Source organism: Neomonachus schauinslandi, chromosome 3 (assembly GCF_002201575.2).
Source record: "Neomonachus schauinslandi chromosome 3, ASM220157v2, whole genome shotgun sequence".
NCBI lineage: Eukaryota > Metazoa > Chordata > Mammalia > Carnivora > Phocidae > Neomonachus > Neomonachus schauinslandi.
Genome location: NC_058405.1, coordinates 160149679 through 160173972, shown reverse-complemented (window position 1 = coordinate 160173972; position 24294 = coordinate 160149679). Strand labels below are relative to the sequence as shown.

Genomic DNA, 24294 nt, shown 5'->3' with positions numbered 1-24294 from the left:
TCTGTTTGCTGGACTCTGTTCTCAATATCTAGGCCCAGTTATTTTTCACAGTTTTACCAAAGATTAATATATATATATCAGAAAGGCACATAAATGTACAGTTTGCTGAATTTTCACAAACTGAACACATCCATGCAGCCAGTACTCAGATTGTGAACCATTGCCCTGACTACTAGATTAGTTTGCCTGTTTTTATATGTTACAGTGTTACATAAATGGGAGTCATATGGTGTGTACTTCTGTATATGACTTCTTTTGCTCAGCATTGTTTGGAGATTTGTCCATATTGTGTGTAGTTGTATGTTGTTAAATTGCATTGCTAAATTGCATTCCACTGTATGACTGTACCACAATTTACTTACTCATTCTGCTTTTGATGCATATTGAGGTAGTTTTCTAGGTTCTGTTTTTAATATAAAGTGAATGATACCTATTTACAGCACCTTCTATGTCTGCTTGGATTTCTTTTGGGCTGAATAACAGAAAACCAGTTTATTTTTCTCATGGAACAAGAAGTCTAGATAATAGTAGTTCAGGTCTATTAAGGCAGCCCCACAATGCCTTCATACTCCTTTTTCCCCCATCCATAACAGCTGTCTTCACTCTCATGCCTGTCTCCTGTGGGCACAAAGAGGTTACTTTGTGCCTTTGTTCCAGGCGGGAGAAAGGGATGGAGCAAAGGGGAAAAGTATGTGCCAACAAAAAGTCTGTCACCTTTTATCTCATTGGCCGGCACTATGTCACATGGCCATAAGAGAAGCTGAGAAATGCTTGTATTTTTTAGCTGGGCAAACCTAGGCTTCTCTTTGTAAGGAAAAAGGGGGAAAAGGATGTTGAATAGTTAATTAACAATGTCTGCCATACCTCTAAACCTGTTTGCTGGTACTTTTGTATACAGTCAAGCCAGTTTGTTCCAGGCTTTGCTTAGGTCCATAGTCTAGGCTCAAAGAGTAGTTTTACACAACCAGTGCGATTTTTCAATTATAATTTTTAGTTCCTGAGAAGTTGTATATCTAGTGTTTAACCACAATTCTAGGGTTGAATGTAAATTTGCAGAAGATCCGGTGTCTGGACAGCTTGACTTAAACCTTGAAGTTATGGGGCTAAGTCTGGTTGGTTCCATTCCAAATCTCCAGTTCTGTGTCTTAAGTTTGAACATACGCAGCATGAAACTGAAAGTGTGTGTGTATTTTTGTGTTTTAAAATTGTAAATACTTTGAAATAGGAGGGAGATGATGTTACTGTAATTTGGGTTTTGTATATATATTTTCAAAGATTTTATTTATTTGAGAGAGAGAGGCAGAGGGGGAGGGAGAAGCAGGCTCCTTGCTGAGCAGGGAGCCTGATGTGGGCCTTGATCCCAGTACCCTGGCTGAGCGGGGAGCCCAGTTCCGGGCTTGATCCCAGGATCCCGGGATCATGACTTGAGCCTGAGCCGAAGGCAGAGGCTTAACCAGCTGAGCCCACCCAGGTGCCCCGGGTTTTGTATATTTTAATAATGGATGTAAGTATTAGAATTATCCTACTTACCCATGTTGAACTTTTTTCATTAGGAAATAAAGTGAAATAAGCTGAAGTTATTTTAGTCAGACCTATGGTTAAGAGATTTTTTTTGATATTTTGAGTGAATGCATTTTCTATGAAAGGTTTTATGGAAAACTTTAATGTGTGTTTGTAATTGTACCCATATACTGATCGTCTGGCCTATTTTATTTCATCTACACTGCTCCAATCCACTCATATTTTGAAGGCAATGGCAGACATTATATCATTTTCATCTGTAAATGTTTCAGTATGTATCTCTAAAAGAGAAGAACTTTTTGTTTTAACAATGCTGTTACACATTTTAAAATACTGTAAAAAAACAGTAAAAATACTGTTTAACAATACTGTTATCACACCTTAAAAAATGAAGATTTGTTAATGTCATCAAATAAGAGTAAATATGTATTTCCCCAGGATTCCTGCCTCTTCCCCCTACCCCCCAAGAATGAACAATTCTTCTACAGCTTGGAAGGGTCATTGACAAATTGGAGGTAGTTAAGTGTGATGCTCCCTTCATGTGATTAAATTGTCAGCATATTGATTGCCAATGCTGCTTTTTTCTTTTCTCTTTCTTTTTCTTTTTCTTTCCTTTCCTTTCCTTCCTTCCTTCCTTCCTTCCTTTCTCTTTCTTTCTTTTCTTCCTTCTTTCGATTGCCAATACTTCTAAGCAGAGTTCTTGTTCTTTTGACTCTGAAATGGCACAGTAAAATTTTTCTCATGAATTTTGTACATTTGTTGGGTTTTTTGTTCTTTCCAGTTTAGTTCTCTTTCCAAATCCAGCCATCTTCTATTTTCAGGCTGTTCCTTCTATGTCTTGGAAGGAAGAGTTGATAGTGCCTCGTGCCTGGTAAATTCCTTTACCATTCCATTTACCATGATTCAGGCTCTGGATGACACAGACCTGAAAATTTAGAGGTTTCTGGTTCCTCTCTTTGATCTCATACATATATTTACTTTTCTTTCCATTACCAGTTTCTTCTGTTCTAGGGCTATGTATCCTTTGCAGCCAAATCAACCAGCCCTCTCTGGGATTCTGTTTTCTCTGGTGACCTAGTGTCCCCAGACCCAGTGCTTAATGAATGCTTTCACTGTTTTGTAACTAGTGTTCCATACTGTTCTGTATTAGCTGCTTTTTTACGGGGGAGAGAAGGAAAGAAGACATAAAAAAGACACTGAGATCACTGGAGACAGTCTTTGGCCTTCTTTGTCCAAGATCTTCTCATTTTTCGGACTAGTTTGTCAAAAAAAAAAAAAGGTCCATGAAAAGTTGGATGACTGCATTAGGCAAGCATGAGGCGTTAAACAAGTGCTACAGATGACATTGCCATAGTGCTTCAGAGTTGGGAAGAGATCCCCAAAATGTAGTGACTAGGGAAACTGGCAGCTTAGTTTTGGAAATTTCATATCCTAGTTGTTCACATGTTCTTACGCAGTTGAAGTGAATTATCTTTTATTTCCAACTGTGAATATAAAAAACTGAAAGGATCTTTATCTGGACTAACTATTGTGTATAGTAGAAGTATGAAGCATTATTAAGATTTTGTGGTATGATACAGAAAATAATGTTAATTTTATTCAACAAGCTTTAAATAATTGCCTAGTATTTGCCTGGCATTACAGAGAGGATAAAGATGAAAAAACTTGGGTCCTCTCCTTGTGAACTTGTAGGGAAGTCAAGACAAAGCTGTCATAGAAAACATTAATTTATTTAACAAGCATATTGAATATCTTCAAAGTACTGGTCATTGTGCTTGATTAGAAATACAATGAAGTATGCCAGTGAGGAACTCAATCTGGTAGAAGATACAGAAATGCAAATATGTGGTTATTATAGATAAAAGTAAGCATTAGTAGATAAAAATAAGATTAATAGATGAAAGTAAGCATTATGGGAATGTTTAAGAGGGTGATTAGAGAAATCATTTTGTAGGAAGTGATGTTTGAGTGGTATTGAAAGGGAAAGAAGGTAAGAAAGGGCATTCTAAGCAGAGGTGATTAACATGTACAGAGATGGTGGAGATAGGGTAGAGGGTGCCATGTGTAAGGAATTGTAGATCAATATGGCTGGAGCAAAGGATATTATTAGGACGAGAGGTAGGAAAATAAGGCTGGATTGCTAGGTAGGGACTAGTACATGAAGGATCCGTGTATGTCAGCTCAGGAATTTGAACTTAAGATTCTGTCTGAAGATTCTGGGCAAATCAGATTGCATTTTAAAGAGATGGCTCTGGTGGTAGTTTGGAGAATTGAAGGGAGGAAGACTGGGGGCATCTGTTGCAGTAATATTCATGCACAACAATGAGTCCTGAAAGAAGGCAGTGGAATGGAGAGAAGAATAAACTTGAGAGCCACCAAGAGATAACATTGTCAGAATGATGAATGATTAAGTGTGAGATTTAAGAGAGGAAGACTAGCCAAAGATGACACCTGAGTTTCTGTTTTGGGCAGTTGAGTGTATGGTGACCATTTATTGTAATTGGGAATCCAGGAGGAATTGTTTTTCTTTTTTTATTGTGGTTTTCAGGAAGGAGAAGTTAAATCTAACAGAGGAGTTAGAGATAATGCATTCAGTTTTCGATACTTATATTCAGGTACCCATGGGACATCCAAAGTGGAGATGGTCAAGCACTTGGATAAATGAATGTAAAACTCAGAAAAGTTGTCTGGTTGGAGAGGATGACTGTGAGTCATTAGTATCTGAAAAGTGGTTGGAATCATGGGTCACTGAAGGAGACAAAGCAGAGGATTGGAAACGTGGAATCCAGAGGAGCCCCAGCATTTAAAGAATTAGTCAAGGTGAGAGGAGAGTGGAAACTTGGAGGCCAAAGGTAGAGAGTATCTAGCGAAGAGGGCATCACTGTCTATTGTGTTAGAGTTAAAAATAAGATTTGAAACTGTCTGATGGATTTAGCAATAAGGAGTCTGGTTACCTTGTAACTGGTAACCTTGGTGAGAGCAGTGTCAAGTGAAATGCTAACGTATAAACCAGATTATAGTGAAAGTGGAGACAGTTAATGCTGAGTACTCTTTATTTATTTATTTATTTGAGACAGAGAGAATGAGAGAGAGAGAGCACATGAGAGGGGTGAGGGTCAGAGGGAGAAGCAGGCTCCCTGCTGAGCAGGGAGCCCGATGCGGGACTCGATCCCGGGACTCCAGGATCATGACCTGAGCCGAAGGCAGTCGCTTAACCAACTGAGCCACCCAGGCGCCCAATGCTGAGTACTCTTATAAGAAGTTTGAAGAAAAAGATGAGGACTACTAGAGAAGATGGTTGAGGAGGGAGTATTTTAAAATTGGAAAATAAATGCCGTGAAAGATATGAATAAATTGCAAATACAAACATGAAAGGAAAATATTAGTCCCAGTTGGAAGATTAGGGGGTGCCGTGGTTCCTGGAAGAGTTTTTTTTTAATACTAGACTTCAACTGATGTGTGGGATGGATTTCTGTGAGGTGATTTCAGGAGTGGTTGAGGGAGGATATATATTCTAGATAAAGGAAACAGGAACCACAAAGGGCTGAAGGTGGAAGAATGCTGATAGACTTATTTGGGGAACAGCAAATAGTCCAACTTAACTGAGTCCTCAGGTTTGTAAAGAAAGTGGTGAGGGAAAAATGAGAATTGAGTTTGGTAAGGGAGGAACTGAATTAGGTGCTGTGGAGTTTGGTTCTAGGCCTTAGAGTACGGGGAGCTACTAATGCTTTTTGATAGAGTAGTTCCCCAATCAGAGAAGCTGTGCTTTAGAAAAGCAGTGTGGACGAGGGATTGGAGGAGAGGAAAGAACTCTTTTGTCCTTGAGTAGCTTCTATAGCTATCTTAGCTAAGAAACTGGAGCAAAATCACTCCCATTGTGCTGATGAATTGCTGCTGGGGGTGGGGTGGAGGGTTTTCCTCCTTTGTGTTAATTCAAACAACCGCTTCCTAACACCCCTTTTCCTCGCAGTAAACGAGAACTCAGGGTTTCATTGCTCTTTATTGCTCTTCACTGCATGGAATAAACTGTCCTTATCCTTCCTAGATACTTAAAGGAAGAAGCAACTGTTTACTATGAATATAAATTCATAGAAATGTGGTGGTGAGACTATATTTAAAGACAGTCCTCTAGTTTTCAGGTGAAATACTGTCTCACTAAAGAAGGTGCATTTTGTCTGCTGCCGTAATATGCAGTAATCAGCAAATGTTGAAAGTACTGCAGAATGAAGAACAGGCAAGGATTTACACTAACGAAGTCAATTCTGTTGTCTAAGCATTACAGTGGACTCTATCCTGTATCTTAAAGTTAAAAGCTACTTGTAGTTTAATATGTTCTGTTAAATTTTGAATGTTGAATTTTAATTTTAAGTTACTGGCAGGAGATACGCAGGTAGTAATGGCCCTGTTATTTTACTTGTAAAATACAACATAGTTGGTTATATTCTTAAAAAGTGTGGATTAACAGAAGTTGTTACATGTTTTACAAAAGAGTATATATTTAAACATGGCTAATTTGGTGGCCAGATTAAGGTAAGGTACACAGGAAAGCTATTTTTAACACATTATTGAGTGAAATTTTCCAAGCTACTTCCTTTAGTAAAATGGCTTGCTTTTCTTAGATATTTCATGATGAAATTGTTTTAACTAATTTATTCTTTTAACTTCATTTTCATTTCAGTATCCTTTCATTTGAAATTATTTTATAACCCTCTTTTCTCTCTTCGAATTTTGTCTCCTCTTTCCTTTCCCTACCTACGCTGTACTTTACTTACTGCACTTATTCCCCTAAGTTTTTTCAGCCAAACCTACTCTTTTAAAATTGGATAGATTGCTTCAGATAGTCTAAAATAAGTAGATGATATAAAGCTGATTTGACTCTAGAGTACATTAGGCTAATATACTCTTTAATTTTCCTTCCCAAATAGACTTTGCTTATGGTTATATGGTTAATTTATGTTTCTGGGTACAGTTTTGCAATTGGAGTAGATAACTTCTCCTGATAGGCTGTGAGAAGAGAATCTTGAATTCAGAATGTTTAAGGATTTATGGAGAACAAGCTACTTCTAACTAATAGGAGATGACTGTAGGGTAGTGGTTTCTAGGTTGTTCCTCTACCCAGCTGCATTAGCACCAATTGGTAACTTATTAGAAATGCAAATTACAGCCCTAGCCCAGACCTACTGAATAAAAAGCTGGGCGTGGGGCCCAGCAGGCATTTAAAAAGTCCTTCAGGTGATTCCTATGCATGGTGCAGTTTTAGAACCATTACTGTAGGATATTATAATAAAAGAGGTATCTCTTTTTTGATTTCTAGTGCATTGGTGTTTGAAACAGCAATTGACTTAGGACTTTTTTTGCTTAATTGGCGTGGCAGAGAAAATAAATGCTTTTAATATTCTCAAGTGCAGATTTTGTACTCAGAATGATGGGTACTCATTAAGTAAGTAAGTAAAATAGCATATAGGAACTTTTTAAATGTACGTTTCTTTCAGGAGGCAAAACCTTCAACTGAGGACTTGGGGGATAAGAAGGAAGGAGAATACATTAAACTCAAAGTCATTGGACAGGTGAGTTTCATTATTTTTCTCCTTTAACTCTCTCAAGTGTGAGTAATTTCTGACACTGGAAAAATGATTTAAATAAGGCAAATTATTTAAAAATGGCATTTTGGGGGCACCTGGGTGGCTCAGCCAGTTAAGCGTCTGACTTCAGCTCTGGTCACGATCTTGGGGTCCTGGGATCGGGCCAGTGTTGGGCTCTCCCTCAGTAGGAAGTCTGCTTGTCCCTCTTCCTCTGCACCCTCCCCCTCCTGCAAACACGCGCACTCACGTGCTTTCTCTCTCTCAAATAAATTAAATAAAATCTTTAAAATAAAATAAAAATGGCATTTCATTTACTATATGTGCATCTGTTGTTGGAGGTAGAAGAGGCTGATACTGTTTTATTGATCTAGGCAGATTTAGATTATCTTAATTTCTCTAAATAAAAACATTTTTTTTTGGTTAGCATCTTCAGTGGCAGATACAGTAAATACTAAAATCAAAGGGCCTTTTAGCCCTTTTCCTGACCCCTTTCTCTTTCCTGGCGCCTCTTTTTCTCAGACTGTATCTTTATTGGCCTTTTTTGAGATACTGATAATAAGGTTAGTTGAAAATTGTTAGAGGAATGAATCTTCATATAGTAGTCTCTTCTTATCTGCGGGGATATGTTCCAAGACCCCCATTGGATACTTGAAACTGTGGATAGTACTGAACCCCTATAAATACTGTGTTTTTTCCTATACATATATATCTCTGGTAAAGTTTAATTTGTAAATTAGGCTCAGTAAGACATTAGCAATAATAGTTAATAATAAAATAGAATTATAACTATATACTGTAATAGAAGTCACGTGAATGTGCTCTCTCAAAATATCTTACTATACTGTACTCATCCTTGTGATGTGAGATGGTAAAATGCATACGTGATGAGATGAAGTGAGTGAAGTAGGCATTGTGATGTAGCATTAGGCTACTACTGACCTACTACGTTTAGATTCTTTGTTCATCTGCTTTTCCCATTTTCTATGATTATCTTATTTTGAAAATTTTATTTTTTTTTATTTTTTATTTTTTTATTTTTAAAGATATTACTTATTTACTTGAGAGAGAGAGAGAGCATGAGAGGGGGGAGGGTCAGAGGGAGAAGCAGACTCCCCGCCGAGCAGGGAGCCCGATGCAGGACTCGATCCCGGGTCTCCAGGATCATGACCTGAGCCGAAGGCAGTCGCTTAACCAACTGAGCCACCCAGGCGCCCCGAAAATTTTATTTTTTAAGATTTTTTTTTTTTTAGAGATTTTATTTATCTATTTTTTTTTTTAAGATTTTATTTATTTATTTGAGAGAGAATGAGAGAGAGCACATAAGAGGGGGGAGGGTCAGAGGGAGAAGCAGACTCCCTGCTGAGCAGGGAGCCCGATGTGGGACTCGATCCAGGGACTCCAGGATCATGACCTGAGCCGAAGGCAGTCGCTTAACCAACTGAGCCACCCAGGCGCCCTATTTATCTATTTGACAGAGAGAGAGCACAGCAGCGGGAGCCAGCAAAGGGAGAGGGAGAAGCAGGCTCCTCGCTGAGCAGGGAGCCCCATGTGGGACTCAGTCCTAGGACTCCCAAGATCATGACCTGAGCCAAAGGCAGATGCTTAACCAACCGGGCAACCCAGGCACCCTTATTTTGAAAATTTTAAATTAATGTCTAATTCACATATGATAAAAATCATTTTATTTATTAAAGAGTGCATTTTTTTTAAGGTTTCATTATTTGAGAAAGAAAGAGAGAGATTGAGGGGGGAGGGAGGTAGAGTGGGTTGGGGCGGTGGAGCAGAAGGAGAGGGACAAACAGACTCTGCACTGAGACTGATGCAGGGCTAGATCCCAGGACCCTGAGATCATGACCTGAGCTGAAATCAAGAGTCAGACACTTAACCAACCGAGCCACCCAGGTGCCCCGAGTTTATTTTTATTTATTTATTTTTATTATTATGTTATGTTAATCACCATACATTACATCATTAGTTTTTGATGCAGTGTTCCATGATTCATTGTTTGCGTATAACACCCAGTGCTCTGTGCAGAACGTGCTCTCTTTAACCCATCACCAGGCTAACCCATCTTCCCACCCCTCACCCCCGAGTTTATTTTTATGTTTTTGAAAAGATTTATTTGAGAGAGAGGGAGTGCGCATGTGTCAACGGGGGTGGGCAGACAAGCAGACTCCCTGCTGAGCAGGAAGCCCAATACAGGGCTCAATCCGAGGACCCTGAGATCATGACCTGAGCTGAAATCAAGAGTGGGACACCCAACCTACTGAGCCACTCAGGTGCCCCCTAAGTTCCTTTATTATTTTAAGTAATCTTTACACCCAACATGGGGCTTGAACTTACAACCTTGAGATCAAGAGTTGCACACTCCCCTGACTGAGCCAGCCAGGCACCCCAAAAATCACCGTTTTAAAGTGTATGATTCAATGACTTTTGTATGTTCATAAGAATATGCTATACAACCATTACCACTATTTAGTTCCAGAACATTTTCATCATCCCAAAAAGACATGCTGTATTCATTAGCTGTACTCCCTATCCTCCTTTCTCCCACCAGCCTCTAGCAACCATTAATCTATTTTCTGTGTTTGTGGATTTGCCTATTCTGGACATTTCATATAAATGGAATCATGATATGTGGTCTTTTGTGTCTGGTTTCTTTCATTTAGCATATTTTCAAAGTTCATCCAAGTTGTAGCATGCATCAGTATTTTATTCTTTTTTTTTTTTTTTAAATATTTTTTATTTATTTATTTGAGAGAGAGAATGAGAGACAGAGAGCATGAGAGGGAGGAGGGTCAGAGGGAGAAGCAGACTCCCCGCTGAGCAGGGAGCCCGATGCGGGACTCGATCCCGGGACTCCAGGATCATGACCTGAGCCGAAGGCAGTCGCTTAACCAACTGAGCCACCCAGGCGCCCCTATTTTATTCTTTTTTATGGCTGAATAATATTTCATTGTATGGATATACCACAGTTTGTTATCCATTTATCAGTTAACGGACATTTGGGTTGTTTCCTCAGTTTGGTTATTATGAATAATGTTGCTCTGAACATTCACATACCAGTTTTGTGTGGATGTATGTGTTTGATTCTCTTGGATATATATCTAGGTGTGGAATTACTGGATCTAATATAGTAGACTTTAACTTTTTGAGGAACTGCCAAATGGTCTCCAGTAGTGGCTTTACAATTTTATGTTCCCAGTAGCAGTGTGTGAAGATTTAGTTTCTCTATGTTCTGGTCAATAGTTGTTATCTATCTTTTTTTATTATAGTCATCCTGGTGTGTGTGAAGTGGTATCTCATTGTGCTTATGTATGTATGTGTATAATCTCTACACTGAACATGGGGCTTGAACTCATTACCCTGAGACCAAGAGTCACATGCTATTCCAAAAAGATGTTGAGCATCTTTTTATGTTCTTACTGGCCATTTGTACATCTTCTTTGAAGAAATGTCTTTTCAAATCTTTTGTCAATTTTTGAATTGGATTATTATTTTTATTTTTGAGTTATAATAATTCTTTATATATTCTGGATATTAGACCCTTATAGATGGTTTGCAGATATTTTCTCCCATCTTTGGGTTGTCTTTTCACTTTCTTGGGTATCTTACAGTACACAGTTTTTAATTTTGATCAATTTATTGTTTCTTTTCTTGCTGTTATTTTTGGAGTCATATGTAAGAAACTATTGCCTAATCCCAGGTCACAAAGATTTACACCTATAGATTTTTCTAAAATTTTTTATGGTTTTAGTTTTTACATTAAGTTTTTGATAATTTTGAGTACTTTTTGTGTGGGTTTGAGGTAGATTCTAACTTTTCTTTTGCATGTGGCTATCCATTTGTCCCAGACTATTGGTTGAAAGTCTATCCTTTTCCCATTGAGTTGGTTGGCATCCTTGTAAAAATCAATTGACTGTAGATATATGTGGCTTTATTTCTGGGCTGTCAGTTCTCTTTCATTGATCTATATGTCCTATGCCATGAATTACCTTTTTAAGAATTATTGATTTGTAGGAATTCTTTATATTTTGATTTTTCTTTTCTTTTTAAAGATTTTATTTATTTTACGAGAGAGAGAAAGAGAGGGAGAGAGCACAAGCAGAGGGAGAGGGAGAAGCAGGCTCCCCACTGAGCAGGGAGCCTGACTGGGGGGGGCGGGGCAGGATGTCATAACCCGAGCCAAGGCAGATGCTTAACCAACTGGCCACTCAGGTGCCCCTTGATTTTTCTTGTCTGTCTGTTGTGAATATTTTCTCTAGTGTCTCTTAACTGTGGGGTGACATTTTCAGTTATCAGTGTACTTTTTTGCTGTGTCTTTTGGCTAAAATCTTGCTTTAGAATACAGATTTCCCAATGTCAAGGTTAGGGAAAAAATTCTTAAAAGAGAGAAAATAGTAAAAAAAAATTTTAATGCTAGCTCCTTAGTTTATCTGGAAATGATTTTAGTGTATGGCATGAGGTATGCTATAGAAATTTTGTCTGTTTGTGAAATTATCCATAGGAAGAGAATTTGTTATTCTTTTTTTTTTTTTTAAAGATTTTATTTATTCACTTGAGACACAGAGATACAGAGAGAGAGAGAGAGCATGAGCAGTGGGAGAGGCAGAGGGAGAGGAAGAAGCAGACTCCCCGCTGAGTCAGGAGCCCGATGTGGGACTCGATCCCAGGACCCCGGGATCATGACCTGAGCCGAAGGCAGACGCTTAACCATCTGAGCCACCCAGGCGCCCGAGAATTTGTTATTCTTTATAGTCACAAGAATTGTAAACATGCAGGGGCGCCTGGGTGGCTCAGTTGGTTAAGCGACTGCCTTCGGCTCAGGTCATGATCCTGGAGTCCCGGGATCGAGTCCCCCATCGGGCTCCCTGCTCGGCAGGGAGTCTGCTTCTCCCTCTGCCCCTCCCCCCTCTCATGTGCTCTCTCTCATTCTCTCTCTCTGAAATAAATAAATAAAATCTTTAAAAAAAAAAAAAAAGAATTGTAAACATGCAGCCTCCACTAATATGCACTTGAGAATGTGGTATGTAATCATAAGGATTGGCTTTGAAATTTTACCAGTATTATTTTCTGACGGTTGCCTGATTGTTTGATGTCTGGGTAGAAGAAAAGAATCTGTGGTCCCATAAATCAGTTTGACTCACTCAGGTTTTTATTCATTTTACTCATAGGAGAGAAACTGGACTCTGGGGGGTGACTTTTTGGCAGACATGAGTTTCTTGTCTGTTACTTTATGGTATATGCCTTTCTTGTAGGTTTGACCACCTTCAACAATACTTAGTTGTGGGGGGTAGTTTTTGTTTTGAGTTGCTTTGGGGTGTGTTTATTTTGAAAATAGAATAGATATGCAATTATGAAGGAATGCATTCTTTGACATGCATGCTTTTATTTATACTGTTAATTTTAACGTCCAAGACAGATGGTTTGTTTTATTAAATTTCTTTTGAAATGGACATAAAGTAACTTTGAGGATGTTTAGAATTTTTTTTTTTTTTTGCTTAAAAACTTTCTTTTTTATTATTATTTTTTTTATTCTTATGTTAATCCCCATACATTACATCATTAGTTTTAGATGAAGTGTTCCATGATTCATTGTCTGTGCACAACACCCAGTGCTCCATGCAGAATGTGCCCTCCTCAATACCCACCACCAGGCTAACCCATCCTCCCACCCCCCTCCCCTCTAGAACCCTGTTTGTTTTCCAGAGTCCATCGTCTCTCATGGTTCGTCTACCCCTCCGATTTCCCCTGCTTCCTTCTTCCCCTCCCGCTACCTTCTTCTTCTTCTTTTTTTTTCTTAACATATATTGCATTATTTGTTTCAGAGGTACAGATCTGAGATTCAACAGTCTTGCACAATTCACAGCGCTTACCAGAGCACATACCCTCCCCAGTGTCTATCACCCAGTCACCCTCTCCCTCCCACCCCACCCCCCACTCCAGCAACCCTCAGTTTGTTTCCTGCAATTAAGAATTCCTCATATCAATAAGATCATATGATACATGTCTTTCTCTGTTTGACTTATTTCGCTCAACATAATACCCTCCAGTTCCATCCACGTCGTTGCAAATGGCAAGCTCTCATTCCTTTTGATGGCTGCGTAATATTCCATTGTATATATATACCACATCTTCTTTATCCATTCATCTGTCGATGGACATCTTTAGAATGTTTTAATAAGCCTTGTTAGGAATGTTCAAAAATATTGTGGTGGGGAGGTGTAAGTCCAGGGTTTATGTTTCTATGTGTAGTATATGTGTAATTAATTTGTTTCAAGCAAAGCAAATAATTTACACAAAGGGATAATTATTTTTCTTTTATCTCCTTAGGATAGCAGTGAGATTCACTTCAAAGTGAAAATGACAACACATCTCAAGAAACTCAAAGAATCATACTGTCAAAGACAGGTTTGTATGTTATGGTATAAAATACAATGCTTTATATGTCATTAATTTTTCTTGTAAGGAAGGTTATCAAAAGAAAAATGATCTTTTATTATTTTCACCATGAGTAGATCAAGGAGAATACTCCTTATACCTTGTTGAATTGCCTTTTTCCCCATTGTGGCCCATTTCAAAATTTGAATTCATAAGGTATGCAGAAGTGTTTTGAAAAGTAACTCAGAGTTGTAAAGATAGCTATATGAATGTTTCTATCTTAATGGCCTACCAGCATATATAACAATAAAGGCAAGTAATTTTTGGTGATCACTGTGAAGTTCCCTTGTTTTTAATCATGACTGCTTAGCCATACGTTAAATTTAAGTACTAGTATTATTAGTTTATTATCTTTATATATATAGTACTACAGATTACTGCTAATTGCATTCTGTATTTACTTTTTTTTTTTTTAAAGATTATTTATTTATTTATTTGAGAGAGAGAATGAGATAGAGCATGAGAGGGGGGAGGTTCAGAGGGAGAAGCAGACTCCCTGCTGAGCAGGGAGCCCGATGCGGGACTCGATCCCGGGACTCCAGGATCATGACCTGAGCCGAAGGCAGCCGCCTAACCAACTGAGCCACCCAGGCGCCCGCATTCTGTATTTTCAACATCAAAGAATTTTTTAAAAAAAATAAAGCTTATTAATTTATTAATACAAATCCTCAGATTCTGGCCTTCATGAGCTCGATTATTATTAGATCAGTAACTAATAATACCTTTAACCTACCTGGATTCAAATTCAGTCTCTACCACTGTCTGACTGTGGGATCTTAGACAAGTTATGTGCCTTGTTTCTCCATTAGTAGAATGGGAACATTACAGTACCTACCTCATGCAGATGACCTACATAAAGCTCTTAACATGATGCTTAAAAATGCTCAATGAATGTGTTAATCATTATTAATAAAATAGAAAATATAATTGAAATTAGTATATATAAGAGACAGCCAAGATTTTAATAATTGAATCATATTACATGATATTAACTTAGGTAATACAGGTTTTATTTTTAGATATCTGCTTTTTATAGTTTAAATTTGTAACCAACATAAAAATCACTTCTGCCAGAAGAAGAGAGATCACTTAGGTGTTAGGATAAGTAAAACAAACATTTCTGTCTCTGTTTCTGATGTTAGTTGTTAAACTCAGTAAAATCTGATTAATTGGGGCTCAGTTCACATTTTAATAATGTTGCTGGGAGCTATAATGGAGAGGTTCACAGGGAAGGAACATATATTAAGTGCACTCTGCTAGATACTTAGAGGCATTGTCATTTAATCCTTACAACAAGTAGTCTTTTCACCCCATCTATAGATGATGGAATTGATTATTGAGGAAAAACAATGCAAAGTAAAAAGTTAAATCACAATGCTAAAGTGAATAAACTTTGATCCAAGATTGAAGGTGCTAGGTTTGGGGAGACAATTAAAAATATCAATTTAGAGGGGCGCCTGGGTGGCTCAGTTAAGCGACTGCCTTTGGCTCAGGTCATGATCCTGGAGTCCTGGGATCGAGTCCCGCATCGGGCTCCCTGCTCAGCAAGGAGTCTGCTTCTCCCTCTGACCCTCCTTTCTCTCATGCTCTCTGTCTCTCATTCTCTCTCTCTCAAATAAATAAAATCTTAAAAAAAAAAAAATCAATTTAGAATCATTTCCAACTTTCTTATTTATGGTTCAGAGTATACAGTCTTTAGAAAAAGTTTATACTTAGTTCACGGAGGCTTGATCATTTTTTCTTATATTTACTGATATACAAGGAATAGGAAACTTATCTGAAGTATGTAACACCCAATAGAGAGATTGAAAAGTATATAAAGTAAATATTTATTGAATCATTCTTTTTTTTATTGTTTTTTAAAGATTTTATTTATTTATTTGAGAGAGAGAATGAGAATAGAGAGCATGAGAGGGGGGAGGGTCAGAGGGAGAAGCAGACTCCCTGCTGAGCAGGGAGCCCGATGCGGGACTCGATCCCGGGACTCCAGGATCATGACCTGAGCTGAAGGCAGTCGCTTAACCAACTGAGCCACCCAGGTGCCCCATTTATTGAATCATTCTTACATTTTGATGTTTCAGACCGGTTTTTATAGAAACTTTTTTGACCTCAACAAAAGATAATGTTTTTTAAAAGATCCTATAATTAAAAATCAAAAAATATTTTGCTTTTCTCAGTCATGCTTATTGTATTATTTTATAGAAGCCTAGAATTTAAAATCAAATGAAGGGAAAATTTGCCTGGTCTCATATATTTATTTGTTAATACTTATTGGAAGATAGTTTTAATTTTTCTAGTACTTTTGGACTAAAGAAATGATTCTTGATTCATTCTTATTAGTGAAGCAGTTTCTCTTTAAATGAGTCATTTCTTCCCTTTTAGCTATTTTTGTTGAGTAACTCGTTAGAAAAATATATTTTAATACCTTTTTTGATACTTAACAGTGTTATCTATGTCATCACAGGTTACTGTAGCTCACCTGGCTAGCTACTGTGCTTTACCAAATTTCTGTGATTTAATCTGTTTAAAACTAATTTTGCTTGTATGGTTGGAAACTAGTGAGGGTGCTCATCCAATTTCAGATTTTATCTTTTATGTTAGCTTACAGATTTTAGAGGAAACTAGATAGAGTAGTGGTTGAGAGTATAAGCTTAGGAACAGATTGGGCCTTAAATTGCTGTCTAGCTTTGTATGCCCTCTCCATGCCTTAGATTGCTTAGCTGTGAACTGAAGATAAGGTGATAATACCTACCTTCCAGGGTTGTTGCAGTGAACATGATTATGTGAAATACTTGATAGAAGGGAGGGCCTAGCAAATAGGTGGTACTCAATAAATGGTAATTATGATAGGATAGATATATCTAGCTTTATGTTCAGTGTATTCTGTTGAAGCTTTCATGTTTGCTTTTTGCGCTCAAAGTTCCTACTATCTGTTTTAAGATTTGTGTGTACATATATATATTTTTTTACCTTTTTAGGGAGTTCCAATGAATTCACTCAGGTTTCTCTTTGAAGGTCAGAGAATTGCTGATAATCACACTCCAAAAGAAGTGAGTATAATTTCTTCTCTGAGTGAAGAAAAATGTGAAAATCCTGCATTGAATGATTTGGTTCACTGGAATTAAACTGCCCTTTTCTTGAATATTCTCTGACTTAAGTTGTATATTGTTTGTCAGAAAGAAAAATAGTCTTTTGGGTTGAACGTCCATATATTGCCTTAAAAAGTGCCAATCAAAAGAGAGCTGGTGGGGCTCCTGGCTGGCTTAGTTGGTAGAGCATGCAACTCTTGATCTCAGGGTTGTGCATTTGAGCCCCCATGTTGGGTGTAGAGATTACTTAAAAATAAAAAAAAATTTTTAATTAGATGGTTAGATTGATTGATTTTTAAAGACTTTATTTATTTGACAGAGAGAGACAAAGCGAGAGAAGGAACACAAGCAGTGGGAGAGGGAGAAACAGGCTTCCTGCTGAGCAGGGAGCCTGATGCGGGGCTTGATCCCGGGACCCTGGGATCATGACCTGAGACCAAGGCAGATGCCTAATGACTGAGCCATCCAGGTGCCCTTCTTTTTTTTTTTTTTTTTTTTTTTTTTAAGATTGTATTTATTCATTTGTCAGGGAGAGAGCGCAAAGCTGGGGGAGTGGTAGGCAGAGGTAGAGGGAGAAGCAGGCTCCCACTGAGCAAGGAGCCTGATGCGAGACTTGATCTGAGGACCCTGGGATCATGACCTGAGCCGAAGGCAGATGCTTAACCAACTGAGCCACCCAGGCATCCCTAAAAAGAAAATCTTAAAAAAAAAAAAAAAGGTGGAAAGTGGGAATTGAGTACTGCAGTTGTCATAAGGCATATATATATATATATATATATATATATATATATATATAATTTTAAAGAGGAAAAAGTATTCCTCATATTTGGCAGACTTCTGGTGCACTTTCATGGTGATGGTGACCTTTTATGGTTCAATTTTGACTTTTGACCCATTTTGAGAACTTAATATAGAAGTTTAGTGTATATTAATATATTTGGCTCTGTCATCTTGATTTATATTTTTCTGTATCTTTAATTTTTTCATTCTATGGACTCTTTGTTTATATATCCCCACTCCCCTTAGAGGTATCCGAAAGTAATAAAGTATGGGAGAGAGTGTGTATATGTGAGAGCTTTTATATTTATACAGATTTCCCCCTCCAAATACAAAACATTTCTGATATTTCTGATAGTGGGAATGATGTATTGTTATTAATTTTTTATTTTGAAAACATTTCAAGCTTAGAGTTGTTGTAAGACTAGTATAATATTCTCCCATATAATCTTTTCATTCACCAATTATTAACATTATGATGCATTTGCTTTATCACTTTCTCTATATACACATATTATCATTATTGGTGGATCATTTGAGATTAATTTGCAGATATTATGACCTTTTATCCCTAAATATTTTGGTTGTCTCCTAAGAGCCACAGTTAAATTATCAAATATAGGAGATTTGACATTGCTATGGTACTCTTACCAAATATGCAGTCGAAATAGTCAGATTTTGCCATTTATCCCAGTAAGGTCCTTTATAGCTTTTTAAAAAAAAACTTGACCTAGGATCCCATCTAGGATAGTGTCTTCTAACTAGTTATTATTCCTCTTTAGCTTCCTTTTATCTGGAATAGTTACTCAGTCTTCATTTTAAATTACACTGACATTTTTAAATAGTTCAGGCGCCATGTTTTAGAATGTCCTTCAGTTTGGGTTTGTCTGATGTTTCTTCATGATTAGATTCAGTTTTGCATTTTTGGTAGGAGTAGCACAGAGTGAAGCTATGTACTCCCAAGTACATCACATCAGGAGGTACATGATGTCCATTTGTCCTGTTATGGGTAACATTAACTTTGGTCAACTTTAGTTAAGGTGGTAATTGCCAGATTTATTTGTTGTCAAATTATTTTCCTTTTTATTTTTTTTAAAGATTTTATTTATTTATTTGACAGAGAGAGACACAGCGAGAGAGGGAACACAAGCAGGGGGAATGGGGGAGGGAGAAGCAGGCTTCCCGCGGAGCAGAGAGCCCGATGTGGGGCTCGATCCCAGGACACTGGGATCATGACCTGAGCCGAAGGCAGACGCCCAACGACTGAGCCACCCAGGCGCCCCTATTTTCCTTTTTAATTAATAAGTAATTTGTGGAGAGATACTTCGAAACTGTATGAATATTCTTTAGAGATTGGCCAGTGGGGGCCCCTTCAAGTTGGTGTCTGTGTTCTCTTTGACAAGTTTTTATTGTGAAATAATTTTCATCTTACAGAAAACTTACAAGAATAGTACTAAAAATTGTACTGTCTTTCACCTGGTTTGGCCTATTTTTAACGTTTTGCTACCTTCACTTAGTTATTTCCTTCTGCCCATTTATGTGTGTATTTATTACTGGAACCACTTGGGAGTAGATTGCATACACCACTGTCATTTACTACTTAATATTTTAGTGTGTATTTCTTAAGAACAAGTGTATTGTTTTACATAACCACAGTACTCTTAAATTCAGGACACTTAACACTGTTAGAATACTTTACAACCTAATTTTATCATTTGTCCCAGTTATGTCTCCTATAACAAATTTTCTCCTCCATCACATGATCTGTTTCAGTATCAAGATATTTTATTTAGGTGTCTTTTTTTTTTTTTTTAAAGATTTTATTTATTTATTTGAGAGAGAGAATGAGAGAGAGCATGAGAGGGAAGAGGGTCAGAGGGAGAAGCAGACTCCCCGCTGAGCAGGGAGCCCGATGCGGGACTCGATCCCGGGACTCCAGGATCATGACCTGAGCCGAAGGCAGTCGCTTAACCAACTGAGCCACCCAGGCGCCCTTTAGGTGTCTTTTTAATCATTTAAAAAAAATTTTTTTTAATCATCTTTAATTTGGAACAGTTCCTCAGTCTTTGTCTTTCATGACATTTACATTGTTAAAGGATACAAACCAGTTATTTTCTACAAAGTCCCTCAATTTGGGCTGGTCTGTTTCCTCATGATTAGATTCAGGTTCTGCATTTTGGACTGGAATACCACATATGGTGATGTGTCTTTCTTGGGGTGTAATATCTGGAATACATGAAGTCAGTCCCTTCTTTATTATCAATAAACAGTGATAATGTTTATTTTTATCACTCAATTTAACTGTTTTTTTACAGTGTAGTTATTTTTCCTGTTGTAATTTGTGGGGACATAGTTTGAGACTATGTGAATATCCTCTTTGTCATTAAAACTTTTCCCTGGTTTAGTATCCACCTACTTTCTTGAGTACTTTTTTTTTTCTTTTTAAGATTTTATTTTTTAAGTAATCCACCTAATGGTAGGGCTTGAACTCACAACCCTGAGATTGAGTCTTATGCTCCACTGACTGAGCCAGCCAGGGGACCCTTAAGTATTTTCTTAATGTCTGGCACAGTAAGATGTTCCAAACTCATCTTGTATTTTCCCTGTCCTAATTTGATATAATCTCTACAACACAGTAGATATTGACTACATTTTTAGTGACACTTTCCTCCCTGTCATTAAAATTATCTTTTCAGAAGTTTTTAATGGGGCAGAGGGAGACAGTAGGTATTTAGGGAGTAACTCCTGGTACTGTTGTTCATTCATCTCTACAAAGGTATTTCTTGAAGCTGATTGCTTCACATTTTCCATAGTTGGAGGATATGCACTGCCTTCCTGACTTAAAGGTTTCTTGTGATGTTTGGCATTTTATTCCTTGCAGTATTTACTAGGCTATCATATGTGCAATTAAAGTTAAGTTTTGGAGTACCTGGCTGTCTCAGTGGAACATGTGACTCTTGATCTTGGAGTTGTGAGTTCGAGCCTCACGTTGGGTGTAGATATTACTTAAAATCTTTAAATGAAGTTTTAATAGCATCTTTATTATTTTAATATTCATATATATACCACAAACAAAATATCCATAACACTAGAGCCAGCCTAATCACTTAAAAAGTCCTAAATCCATGTCTTTTTTTTTTTTTTTTTTAAGATTTATTAGAGAGCATGAGCATGGGGACCGAGGTATAGAGGGAGTGAGAGATAAAGAATCTCAAGCAGATTCCACCTGAGTGTGGAGCCCGATGTGGGGGCTCTGTCTCGCAACCCTGAGATCATGACCTGAGTGCAAACCAAGCGTCAGACGCTCAACCCACTGTGCCACCCAGGCACCCCTATGTCTGTTTTATTTTTAAATTTCTTAGAGTATTTTTTTCACATTTTGTAATTCACCAAAAATGTCACCTGCAACTTTTCTCATTAGAGATTACTGATCCTAGACTTCCCTTTTATTTTTCATTTGCTTTTGTGGTCTACTGTAATTTAGTGGAATATGCTAGTTTTTGTTTTCAGTCTGCCTGTTACAGTGCTTCTGAACCCTGACTGCACACCAGAATCAACAGATTGATGTTCCTTTACCTTCACTGAGGGTAATACCTGGGTTTCTGTGTGACACCATGCCCGCTTATGTACTCTTTTCTTTTTTAAATAAAGGATACTCATAGTTAAAAATAAAAGTAATAAAAAGCAAACTACTGAAGTTTATAAAATGAAAAGTAAATATACTCTGAATATCTCTGCATTCCGATTTCTCAGAGGCAGCCATTGTTAATAATGTCTTTAAGAAAAAATTCCAGAATATTTCAGTGCATATAGAACACATTAAAAAAAAAAAAAAACCCCAAACCCCACCACACAATAATTGTGTCTGCTTTGCTTAGTGTTCTGTAAAAGGCATTTTGAAACACCCCTTTTTTTCTTTAAGGATTGAGAAGGACTAGGCTGACCATGACAAATCTAGCTTATAAAACTTAAGTTATTGAATAAGAGTAGATGATAGATAATGCTTCTACATTCAGAGTGGTCACTATCAAAATAATAGTTTTATGCCAGAAGGAATTGCAGATGACAAAGCAAACCACTTCAGAATGAATCCTTAGGCAGTATTTTTCTAACTAAAACCACATATATTTCAAAGTGAGATCAGGTTTTTTGAAATAAAGAGATTCTATCAAGTAATTACATCTAGATATAAAGTGGTTTTTTAGAAAAGACGTCATCAAACTGTTGCTTAAATACATGTTTCATTAGATTTAAAAGTCTTTTGAGGTATTTTTTAAAAAGCACACTTTAGGGGCGCCTGGGTGGCTCAGTGGGTTAAGCATCTGACTCTTAATTTCAGCTCAGGTCATGATCCCAGGGTTGTGAGATTGGGCCCAACATCGGGCTCCACACTGAGCCTGCTTAAGATTCTCTGTCTCTTTCTCCCTCTGTCGCCTTTTCCCCCGACTCACGCACACTCTCTCTCTAAGAAATAAATTAAAAACACACTTTATATGTTGAATAAACTGGGAGGTGAAATTGCTCAGCAGGGTCAAATGAATGACTTCACAGACAGAATTAGGAGGAAAGACATACTTCTATGTTCTTTAGATTAAAGGAAACCGGATTCTTTTTTTTTTTTTTTTTAAGATTTTATTTATTCATTTGAGACACACAGATACAGAGAGAGAGAGAGAGCACGAGCAGGGGGAGAGGCAGAGGGAGAAGCAGGCTCCCTGTTGAGCCAGGAGCCGGACGTGGGGCTCGATCCCAGGACTCTGGAATCATGACCTGAGCTGAAGGCAGACGCTTAACGACTGAGCCACCCAGGCGCCCCCCAGATTCTTAATCTTAGAACAGGGAACTATGGATCACTTTGGTATCTTTTTGTACTTTAAAATAATGGCCACATAATTGCAGCCAATTAAAAAATAGTACTTTTATAAATTCTAACATATTTTTTTATCCTCTTACAGCTGGGAATGGAGGAAGAAGATGTGATTGAAGTTTATCAGGAACAAACAGGGGGTCATTCAACGATTTAGATATTCTTTTTATTTTTTTCTTTACCCTCAATCCTTTTTTATTTTTAAAAATAGTTCTTTTGTAATGTGGTGTTCAAAACGGAATTGAAAACTGGCACCCCATCTCTTTAAAACATCTGGTAATTTGAATTCTAGTGCCCATTATTCATTATCACTTGTTTTCATTGTGCTGATTTTTGGTGATCAAACCTCAGCCCCCTTCATATTGCCCTCTCCTTTTTAAAAATTACGTGTGTGCACAGAGAGGCCACCTTTTCCAGGACTGTGCATTTTCAGGCTTGTGATAAATAAGATCGACCAATGTGAGTGTTCATGATGACTTTCCAATTGGCCCTGAAGTTCTAGCATGTGATTGCTTCACTCCTGGACTGTGACTTTCAGTGGGAGATGGAAGTTTTTCAGAGAACTGAACTGTGGAAAAATGACCTTTCCTTAACTTGAAGCTACCTTTAAAATTTGAGGGTCTGGACCAAAAGAAGAGAAATATCAGGCTGGAGTCGAGATGACAGAGATGGTGAGAGTAATGACTAACTCCAAAGATGGCTTCACTGAAGAGAAAGCATTTTAAGATTAAAAGAAAAGTCTTGTCAGAAGATCCCAGAAAAGTTCTAATTTTCATTAGCAGTTTAATAAAGTTATTCATGCAGAAGTGTATTCAACAGAACACTGCTCTTTTTGATTTTATTTGTACTTTTTGGCCTGGGATATGGGTTTTAAATGGACATTGTCTGTACCAGCTTCATTAAAATAAACAATATTTGTAAAAACCGTACTAATGTTTATTTTATTTTTAATTGTATAGAAAGAAAAAGAAAATGCCTATAACAAAGTTTTCTTGCATAATACTGGAAATTATTGTTTGTACATGGTACAAATAAATTTTTCAGTACTGTACAGTGATGATGATCATGACTTTGAAGCACTGAAAGCTACTGAAGTGCCTTTGAATTAAGGGTTTAATTAAGGCCACGCTACCTTCTTAAATACTCAGTGTTGTTTTTTTTTTTTTTTAAACTGGATATTCCTGTATGGTGCGTATCTATGATATAGTTACGCAATCATGTTGAATAAATGGGTATGCCAAAAATTCTTAATTGATTCATATTGATAATCTTAAGTCTTTAACAATTTACAACATGTTCTCTGCTTAGTTAAGGTTTGGTATACTTTGTTTATATTTTCCTTTTATGTTTTAAATATTTAAACTTTGTGTAAAATTAAAGTACCAAATTAGTGCCTATTAGAGGGCTTAACCTTTTAACTCTTTAACAAATCACAGAATTTAGTATATGTATGCATACACATAATCCAATTTCATGTTATCCCAGGTAGAATGTCATCTGAGTACTTTAGAAGAGCAAATAAAACCTATCTCTAATTTTATAAACCGTTACAGCTTAAATACCCTACTCAAGTCACCTGTTAAAAAATAATTGGCTTGCCTTATAAATTCTTACGTCTGATCCTAACTGAAAAATTATTTGTATTGTACATGTATAGTTAAGGTAAATTAGAGCGTTTAGACTGTCCCTGGCATTTATTATATTAAATAGTGACTAGGAATGGGGTCCATTTCTGGAAAATCCTAATTGCATATTTCTGTCAGGCCTGAGTAACAAACTTGACAGGCTATTTGAGCTATTCAAAATGCGTATGTAGTTTGGTATCTTAATTTTGTTTGCATCTCTGTCTGAAAGCTCTCAGCATTTAGGTGATGGAGCTTAGCTACTGGGGAAATCATCTTATTTTTTTAGTTTATAGAATTCTTTTTTTTTTTTTTTTTTAAAGATTTTATTTATTTATTTGACAGAGAAAGACACAGCGAGAGAGGGAACACAAACGGGGAGTGGGAGAGGGAGA

The 24294-nt window shown here is 37.2% G+C and overlaps 1 protein-coding gene across 1 annotated transcript in view; it reads left to right on the top strand.

Moving 5' to 3' along the window:
- The window catches only part of SUMO1 (small ubiquitin like modifier 1), a 29641-nt gene extending 6435 nt beyond the window's left edge, over window positions 1–23206 (top strand). The window contains exons 2-5 of the mRNA XM_021702921.1: window positions 7014–7088; window positions 13437–13514; window positions 16523–16594; window positions 22366–23206. Of these exons, the coding sequence (XP_021558596.1) occupies window positions 7014–7088; window positions 13437–13514; window positions 16523–16594; window positions 22366–22434 (294 nt within the window). The 3' untranslated portion in view covers window positions 22435–23206. The remainder of the gene's footprint in view (window positions 1–7013; window positions 7089–13436; window positions 13515–16522; window positions 16595–22365) is intronic.
- The last annotated feature ends 1088 nt before the right edge of the window (window positions 23207–24294 follow it).